This window comes from Nematolebias whitei, chromosome 16 (genome assembly GCF_014905685.2).
Source record: "Nematolebias whitei isolate Nwh7 chromosome 16, NemWhi1, whole genome shotgun sequence".
NCBI classification, from domain to species: domain Eukaryota; kingdom Metazoa; phylum Chordata; class Actinopteri; order Cyprinodontiformes; family Rivulidae; genus Nematolebias; species Nematolebias whitei.
This window is the reverse complement of record NC_056513.1, coordinates 7,430,208-7,439,225: the sequence shown is the minus strand read 5'-3', so window position 1 is coordinate 7,439,225 and position 9,018 is coordinate 7,430,208. Positions and strand designations below refer to the sequence as shown.

The following is a 9,018-nucleotide window of genomic DNA, read 5'->3' as shown; positions in this document are numbered from 1 at the left end:
TTGCAGATGAACAGTCAATATCTTACTTGTTGCAGATGAACAGTTAATATCTTACCTATTACAGATGAACAGTCAATATCTTACCTGTTGCAGTTTAACTCTGACAGGACTGATGAGCTAAAGGCTAGTCTGAACTGATAAAGACAGTTTTTCTTTAAAATCCACAAAAGTGAGACATTTGTCCTCATGCTTCCTCAGGACATTTCCTCTGGCCCTGGACATCGGAGCAGGGAAAAGTCACATCGCCAAGCACTTAAACAAGGTGATCTTTGATTTAAATACTAAACAGAAACGGATGGAGAAACAGCCGAAGAGAATCAGCTAAAGAGAAAGGGTTGAAGAAAAACGGTTAAAGCGAATCAGCTAAAGAGAAACAGCCAAAGAGAAGCTAAAGTAAAGCAGCTCCTCTGTGATGTTGAAAATAAAACTGTTGAAAATGATAATTTTTCATGATTTTCTGACAAGTTTTAATTTAAAGTTTAAAATTCAGATTTAGTTCATCTGATGAGAAACAAACGAAGCTGAATTTCTATTTTAGTTTAAGGAGAAACTGGTGAGGATAACTCTTGGCGCCAGTGAGAAATGGATCAGGCTCGGGTTCTGGACCTGGGATGGTGTGGAACCCGTCAGGACCCGATTCTGGTTTTGGGTCTAGCAGTAACTTCATCTCTGTAACTGCTGTGTTTCAGGATGTGGTGCAGCGTCTGGTTCTGACAGAAAGCTCCCAGGAGACTCTGGTGAGTTCTGACCCACAGAACCTTTTACTGTGAGAACTGACAGAGACCAGAACCAGAACTGTCCTGTTCTCTGACATTCAGAAACTCAACAGGCCGAGTGAGATCCAGACTCAGAGGGTTCTGGCCGATGAAGAGTTCCTGCCGTTTAAGGAGAACACCTTCGACCTGGTTCTGAGCAGCCTGAGGTGAGTCCAGAGTTCTGCTGAACCTGCAGTAACCTTCCTCGGTTCTGTTGGGTCTCTGAAACATCATCATCAGAGGTTGAAGTTGACTGGAGAGAAGCTCGGAACATTACTGACAGCCCTGAAGGTTCTGCAGTGTGTCGCAGCGACCCGTTTGGGTCATAAAGTCCAAAGTTCTGTGAGTCACCGACTAGAACCAGTGTCATGTGACCCGGGTTTAAATCTGGAAACTTGTTCAGAAACGTTCATTCAGCTTGAGCAGAAATCAGCTTCAAACTCGTCATTTTAAAAAAGTTTTTACTCTTAATGTTCTGGTTCTGTTCTGGTTCTGACCTGGTTCTGTTCTGGTTCTGTTCTGGTTCTGTCAGTCTGCACTGGATCAACGATCTTCCTGGAGCTCTCAAACAGGTGACCTCCACCTTCCGTCTCATCATTCAGTGATTTTTGTTCTGATGGCAGAGCAGAAGGTTTGACTCCAACTGCCCGGTTCTGTCAGATCCAGCAGGTTCTGAAGCCGGACGGGGTGTTCATCGGGGCGATGCTGGGCGGGGACACGCTCTACGAGCTGCGCTGCTCCCTGCAGCTGGCCGAGATGGAGCGGGAGGGGGGGTTCTCCCCCCACGTGTCCCCCTTCACCGCCATCACGGACGTGGGGAACCTGATGGGCCAAGCGGGCTTCAACATGCTGACCGTGGTGAGACGGGTTCTGGTTCTGGTTCTGTCAATCATCTCTCCTTCACACATCAACTCTCATTATTTATTCTCTTTATTCTTGTTTTAGTTTGAACTTTTATACTTTTTAAATATTTTTATTATTCAAATTTTTTACAAACTGCTTCGATTTTTGATAGAATCTGAGCCACGAGTCCCCTGTCCTGATGTCCCCTGTCCTCATACCCTGTGTTCTAATGTACACTGTCCTGATGTCCTCTGTCCTAATGTCCTCTGTCCTAATGTCCTCTGACCTAATGTCCTCTGTCCTAATATCCTCTGGCCTAATGCCCCGTCTTAATATCCTCTGTCCTAATGTCCTCTGTCCTCATGCCCTCTGTCTTAATGTACCCTGTCCTGATGTCCTCTGTCCTAATATCCCGTCTTAATATCCTCTGTCCTAATGTCCCCTGTCTTAATATCCTCTGTCCTAATGTCCCCTGTCTTAATATCCTCTGTCCTAATGTCCTCTGTCCTCATGCCCTCTGTCTTAATGTACCCTGTCCTGATGTCCTCTGTCCTAATGTCCTCTGTCCTAATATCCCCTGTCTTAATGTCCTCTGTCCTCATGCCCTCTGTCTTAATGTCCCCTGTCCAGATGTCCCCTGTCTTAATATCCTCTGTCCTAATGTCCCCTGTCCTGATGTCCTCTGTCCTAATATCCCCATATATAATGTCCCCTGTCCTAATGTCCTCTGACCTAATGTCCCCTGTCTTAATATCCTCTGTCCTAATGTCCGCTGTCCTAATGTCCCCTGTCCTCTGTGTCTTTCAGGACACACATACCGTTCAGGTCCATTATCCAGGAATCATGGAAGTCTTGATGGACCTCCAAGGTACGACCTGCTCTCTGAACACGTTCAGTTTCTGCAGAAAGTCTGTTAAAATAAAATTGAACCTCTGATGTCCAACATCTCGACACGTGACGTCTCGGCCTGCAACGCGGAGATGAATCAGTGGACATGATGAAGATGAGGTGATAAAGAGCTGCTTTTAGAGATGAAGACTCGGAAAATGTTCTGATGAGTCCAAAGTTTCACTCGGTTTTGTTTCAACAGTTTGGGTTTCAGAACGTTCAAACTGAAAAAATTCTCTGAGCTGAACTCACAGGCAGATCCCTCTCCTTTCCCTCCCTGCCGAGGATATGAAGCACATGGCATGTTCTGGTCACATTCATGAAGCTGCAACCTGGACCAGAACATCAGCTTCTGTGAACCAGACCAACAAAGACCCAGCTGACCTTCAGGAGGGATGGCAGGGAGAGTGATGTGCATGTGAGTTCAGAGCAGCTGTGATGTGTGTCTGCAGGGATGGGGGAGAGTAACTGTGCCTGGAACAGGAAGTCACTGCTGCACAGAGACTCCATCTTAGCTGCTGCTGCTGTTTATAAAGGTGAGGAGCCTTTGTTACCACGACAACCGTGGTGCATGCTGGGTAATCACCTCCTGCAGAGCAACTATTTCAAATTAGAAGCTGCAGTCAGTTTGTTCCACGTCCTGTTGGGGAAGTTTTCATCCTAAAACAAACTTCCTGATTACCTGAGAGCCACCACACCTGTTCCCTCCTCCCCAGGCAGGAAGTGGAACGTTCCACATCCTGACGAGTGCCACGGACCTCAGGTCCTCAGCAGGAGGCCCACCTGTAGATGAGCATTTAGAACAACTTCTATCAGAATCTGATGCAGGTCGGTTCTGGTAGAACTGGACCCAGCAGCACTCTGATCTGAACCCTTTGTTTCAGAGATGTTTGGCAGCGATGACGGCGCGGTTCCTGCCAGATTCCAGATCTTCTTCATGATTGGCTGGAAGCCTCATGAGTCTCAGGTGAGGACCTCCTGAGCGGGGTGCGGTGTGTTTGAGTTCTGACGGTGAACTCCAGCAGAACCGAAGAACGTTTTTAGATTCTGATTCTCACACAAACATGACAGAATGTCCATCAGAACCTTGTTTGGGTCCATCTTCACAGAAACTGAAGAACTGATTCAAAGTGTTTGTTTTTAGGCGAAACCCTCGAAGCGCGGATCAGCGACGGTGTCGTTCGAAGATCTGTCCAGGATCAACCAGCAGAGCGGCTCGGATAGACCCTAACCCTGCCACCGAGTCAGATTCCTGGGTTTAGGGACTTCAGAACCAGTTCTTGGTTCTGAAATGATCCCAAGGATCCGGCCCGAGGTGACAATGTTACAGGAAGTTCATCTTTGTGACTTCCTGTTTAAAAACCTGCAGTCAGAGTGAATGAGAGTTCCTGAACATCTGAAACCTGGAAGTTCTGTCTGTTCTGTGACAGAGCAGAAACAAACTGCTATTTTTATGTAAATGTTTTAAAATGTTGTTTTGGAAAATAAACTCTGTCCAAACAAACATCTGGAACCAGAAATTGTTCCTCTGTGGTTTTTATAGAAACATTTGTTGAGGCCATAAATAACTAAGGAAAATATTTCCTCATAGTTCCACTTCCTGTCATCAAGACCATCACTTCCTGTTTGAACTAATTTTGTCTAAAATGTTCATAGCAAAGCACGGCAGTGGCAGAATCATACTGAGGGGAGGCAGGTTACATAAATGACGCAAATCCACAAAAACATAAAATTCTAGGAGTTGAGAGAACAAATTAAAATTATCAAAACAAAAAAACAACGTAAACAAAGAACTTTGCTGATTTCACCAAAAACCACGAGTCACATGACTGACAGACCGGGGTCTGTAAACCATCAGAGCAATGAATAATCTCTGAGACGGTTTAGCTAAACTTGCTAAACAAATCTGAGGTGAAACACAAACCGACACGTCAAAACAGTCCGACGTCCCAAACAGCGCCATGGACACCACCATTACTGACATATTTACAGTTAGTTTGGCTGTTCCTGTAGGAGAACAAACATCCTTCGCCTGTTCCTGTAGGAGAACAAACATCCTTCGCCTGTTCCTGTAGGAGAACAAACATCCTTCGGCTGCTCCTGTTGGTGAACAAACATCCTTCGGCTGCTCTTGTTGGTGAACAAACATCCTTCGGCTGCTCTTGTTGGTGAACAAACACCTTCGGCTGCTCTTGTTGGTGAACAAACACCTTCGGCTGGGGTAAATGGCAGCTGGCCACAAGTTTTCAGGTTGAGGACACATTAATCCTGCACAATATAAAATTATGACATTTTGTTCTACTTTTTTGGACTAATGATTAACCTAAATCAAGCTGTTTCAGCAGCAGCTCCTGATCTTTTCTCGTGTTTATTTTTTTTAAATAAAACGCGCTGGAATGTGTGTTCTTCTGGGTTTGAAAACAAGTCAGCACTTTTTTGGAAAGTATAAATAAAATAAATTGAGTTTATTTCAAATTGTGAATGTTTGATGAGCAATTGTTCATCCTGAGTTTGAGGGCAACATTGTCCTGAAACTTATTACAGATCAGTGTATACTGTATTACAAATGTTTTTTTTTTAAATTTATATAATTTTCTTCCATTTATTTTTTTCAATTTATATGCCTTCCTTTATGATTGTCTACTGTTGTCATCATTCTTTGTTAAAAAAACAAGTCTCGTAAACGAGTCCTCGAGACTCAGTGAGACTAACCTGTACAAATAACGGTTGAAGACCAGAGCTTCATTTTTGAAGTGATCACGTGACTGCGTTGCCATGGCAGCGCGTCGTGTTGCTTCTCAGACTAAAAGGAAACCAACTGATAAAAACCGACAGAAACAGATAAACATGGGCGGTTAATCGTTTTTTTATTTTTAATCACATCTGCTTCAGTAAAGCCGCTCGGTGTAAAACGATGGTGAGTAAAAGCTTCCGGTTAAATAAAACGTTTTATTTTTAACCGGTTTATGGCTCATGTAGATGCGCATGTTAGCATGTTAGCCTAGCATCAGCTAAGAGAGCTAACGGGAACCGGCTTCCGGTTCTGACCATCTATGGTTCTGACGAGCCTGCATATTCTTCTTCTTCTTCAGCCGAAGAAGACGAAACAGAAGAAAGATGAGAAAGGGAAGCTCTCAGCGGCGATGGGCAGCTTCTCCACTGAGGAAATGTCAAAGGATCAGGTCAGAGCTATCGATGCTAACATGGCTAAGTTATGTTAGGTATATATATTATTGCATCAGTTACTGGGTTCACAGTCCGGTTCGGGTCTGTTTGGACCTGAAACATTAACTCATCAGACCAAACATTATTTGAATTAAATACATTGGGTCGGTGCCACCAGGGATCGAACCCGTAATTTTACAATCGTTTGTTGTTCTGTGAACAGCGCCACCTGCTGGACACCTGCAGAGCTGCAAGCATTCACCTGAACAAACAACTAAATAAAACATGTGAATTTAAAGATATTAAAATATATTACCCGGTCCTAAAGTCTTCAAAGAGACCAGAACCTATTAGAAGCTTCAGAACAAATGAACCGGTCCTCATGAAACCGTGTCTCCATGCAGCTGGAGGAGCACATCGTTCTCCTCCGGGAGGAGCTGGACCGGGAGCGCGAAGAGAGGAGCTTCTTCCAGCTGGAGAGGGACCAGATCCGGGCCTCCTGGGAGATCTACAAGAGGGACGTGGAGGAGTTTGAGTCAGAGCTGAGGAACCGGGTCCGAGAGAAGGACGAGGCCGAGGAGCGCCACCGAGCGGAGATCACTGTGAGCTGTAGATTCTGACCCGACTCAAACCCACAAACAACAATACCATTACTTCAACCACCAAAATACCTTCATTAAAATATACTGTCAATAAAACACTTTAATCTGGACTCTGACCTGACTTTACCCTGGACCCAGACCTGTCTCTTAAGGTTCCTTTGGAGTACCTGGTTTTGCTCAGACCTGCTGTTTGGTTCCAGATCTACAAGCAGAAGCTGAAGCACGTCCTGTCCGAGCAGCACAACACCGTCAGTGAGATGAAGATGGACACCGTCTCCTCTGTCTCCACGGTCCAGGACCAGAACACAGAGTCAGAGCTCGGGCTGCGCAGAGACGTCCAGAACCTGCAGATGGACCGCAGGCAGAAGAAATTCAACGAGGAGTGCTCCATAACGGAGCTGAAGCTGGTGAGATGATGTTCTCAACGTTGAAGGCTGGGTTTTTCCTCTGAGTGACCTCCTTCTTCTCCTCCTCAGAGACACCAGGTGGAGCTGATGGAGCTCAACAACATGCATGACCGCAGGCTGAGAGGTCGGTTCTTCGTCTGGTTCTCCTCCTCCCAACTTCTCGTACTTCTCAACCCGTTGATCTCCTCCGTGTTCTCCTGGCTTCTCCTCCCCAGAGATGGAGGTGAAGTACCACCACAGGATGCAGGCTCTGGTCCAGGCGGAGGAGAAGAGGTGGTCGTCTGAGGTCAGCAAGCTGGAGGAGCAGATGAAGAGTCGCATGACGTCTGTGGTGGAGCACCAGGACCGCATACTGAGAGAGACTCAAGAGTACGTCTGTAAAGTTCCGAGGAAACTGCTGAATAAGCGGCAGATACTGGAGGTGAGTTCAGCAAACACCAACTCCTCAAACCTCCAGAACCAAGGAGAACAAAGTTCTGATCCACATTTCATCTCCAGAACTAAACAGAAGAGTCACGACACCAAAACATTTAGGAGAGTCCAGCTGAGGGCTCTGAGGTTCTGTTTGTTACCGCGGTGGTTCTGTTCCCATTCCAGCTCTTTCATTTAAACTAGAACCTCTCAGAACATGAAAACGGGTCGTTAATTCTTCCAGTTTAACAGCTGGACTTTTCTTTGGCGGGTCTGTTACTACAGACGGTACCGAGTCAAACCCGGTTTGTTTGGTGTTTATCAACAGGACCCAGTTTGTTCCATGGTTTCAGTTGGTTCTGTCTTCTGTCAGAAAGAGCACGCGGAGCTGCAGAAGCACAAGGTCCATTGGAACAACAAGCTTCCAGCAGTTCAGAAGGAGAACAAACGTCTGAAGAAGGTTCTGCAAGAGACCCAACAGAAGCTGCTTAATCTGCCGAGACAGAACCGGGCCATAGACATCATGGAGGTGAGATGGAGGTCCGCTCAGTAAAACATCCAGAACATCCTGCTCACTTCATCCATTACCTGATAAATATTGAATCTATGGATGAAGGTGATGACGATGATGAAGTTCATGATGATGATGATATTAATGATGAAGGTGATGTTAATGATGATGATGAAGGTGATGTGTTGAACAGAAGCACCGCGCTCACCTGCAGCTGGTGGAGCAGCAGCTCAGAGATCTGACTGTGGAACATCAGCAGCTGCTGCAGGCCTTCCAGGAGGTACACTGCTCCTCCTACTTATCAGGCTTCTCCTTTTCATTAGGCTCCTCCTCCTTCCCGTCATCAAGCTACTCCTCCTCATAAGTCTCCTCCTTTCTGTCACCCAGCTTCACCTCCTCCTCAATAGGCTCCTCCTTCCTGTCATCCATCCTCTCCTCCTCCTGTCACCCAGCTGCTCCTCCTCCTCATTAGGCTCCTCCTTCCTGTCATCCATCCTCTCCTCCTCCTTCTGTCATCAAGCTGCTCTTCCTCCTTTTAGGCTCCTTCTCCTTCCTGTCACCCAGCTGCTCCTTCTCCTCATTAGGCTCCTCCTTCCTGTCATCCAGCTCCGCCTCCTTATTAGGCTTCTTTTTCCTGTCATCCAGCTGCTCCTCCTCGTTAGGCTCATCCTCCTTTCTGTCATCCAGCTGCTCCTCCTCATTAGGCTCCTCCTTCCTGTCATCCATCCTCTCCTTCTCCTTCCTGTCATCCAGCTGCTCCTCCTCATTTGGCTCCTTCTTCCTGTCATCCATCCTCTCCTTGTCCTTCCTGTCACCCAGCTGCTCCTTCTCCTCGTTCAGCTCCTCCTTCCTGTCATCCAGCTGAGTCCTGACCTCCCTGCAGGTCCAGCAGGAGCGTGATGAGCTGTTGAGGCAGCAGACGAAGAGTCTCCTGGAGGTGCAGCAGAGGAGAGGGCTGAAGAAGATGGTCCTGGAGGAGAAGCTGGCTGTTCTCACAGAAACCTTGGAGAAGAAGGAGGCGCAGCTCAGCGCCACTCTGTCTGTGTCCAACATTGACCCGAGGGTGCGCAGCACCGCCGCCAACCAGCTGGAGGTCAGAGGAGACGCAGGTTTGTCTGAACGGGTTTGGGTTTCATCACACACCTGAAAACTGTCTGCTTGTAGGAAACTCTGGAGTCCAAACGGGTCGCCATGGAGGCCCTGAAGGAGGACCTCGTCCAACAATGCAAGGTAAGGGATTTTAACGCCAAGCTGTCCTGATTCACTTCCTGTCTGTGATGGCGTCCACGTTTGATCTGCAGGAGTACGACCAGCTGCTACACAGCTGGAAGGAGCAGCTGGAGGCTTCTGGACGCCCGCTGCGCCACCTCCCCATTGAAACTGCCGAGCAGGGCCTGAAGACAGCTGGTCCAACGACGCCTGAACCAGATCTCTGA

The 9,018-nt window shown here is 47.1% G+C and overlaps 2 protein-coding genes across 2 annotated transcripts in view; both read left to right on the top strand.

The window, feature by feature from the left end:
- ndufaf5 (NADH:ubiquinone oxidoreductase complex assembly factor 5) overlaps positions 1–3,883 on the top strand; it is a 5,597-nt gene extending 1,714 nt beyond the window's left edge. The window contains exons 3-11 of the mRNA XM_037690115.1: positions 199–262; positions 690–737; positions 819–922; positions 1,288–1,327; positions 1,416–1,613; positions 2,406–2,466; positions 2,939–3,022; positions 3,371–3,453; positions 3,631–3,883. Coding sequence (XP_037546043.1) covers positions 199–262; positions 690–737; positions 819–922; positions 1,288–1,327; positions 1,416–1,613; positions 2,406–2,466; positions 2,939–3,022; positions 3,371–3,453; positions 3,631–3,717 — 769 coding nt within the window. The 3' untranslated portion in view covers positions 3,718–3,883. The remainder of the gene's footprint in view (positions 1–198; positions 263–689; positions 738–818; positions 923–1,287; positions 1,328–1,415; positions 1,614–2,405; positions 2,467–2,938; positions 3,023–3,370; positions 3,454–3,630) is intronic.
- A 1,711-nt stretch (positions 3,884–5,594) lies between these two features.
- Positions 5,595–9,018, top strand: LOC119423049 (dynein regulatory complex subunit 4). The gene is made up of 10 exons (XM_037690458.1): positions 5,595–5,668; positions 6,056–6,253; positions 6,454–6,660; positions 6,730–6,784; positions 6,876–7,081; positions 7,445–7,600; positions 7,776–7,862; positions 8,466–8,675; positions 8,747–8,812; positions 8,884–9,018. Exons 1-10 carry the CDS (start codon positions 5,630–5,632, stop codon positions 9,016–9,018), a joined length of 1,359 nt encoding a protein of 452 aa, XP_037546386.1. The 5' UTR covers positions 5,595–5,629.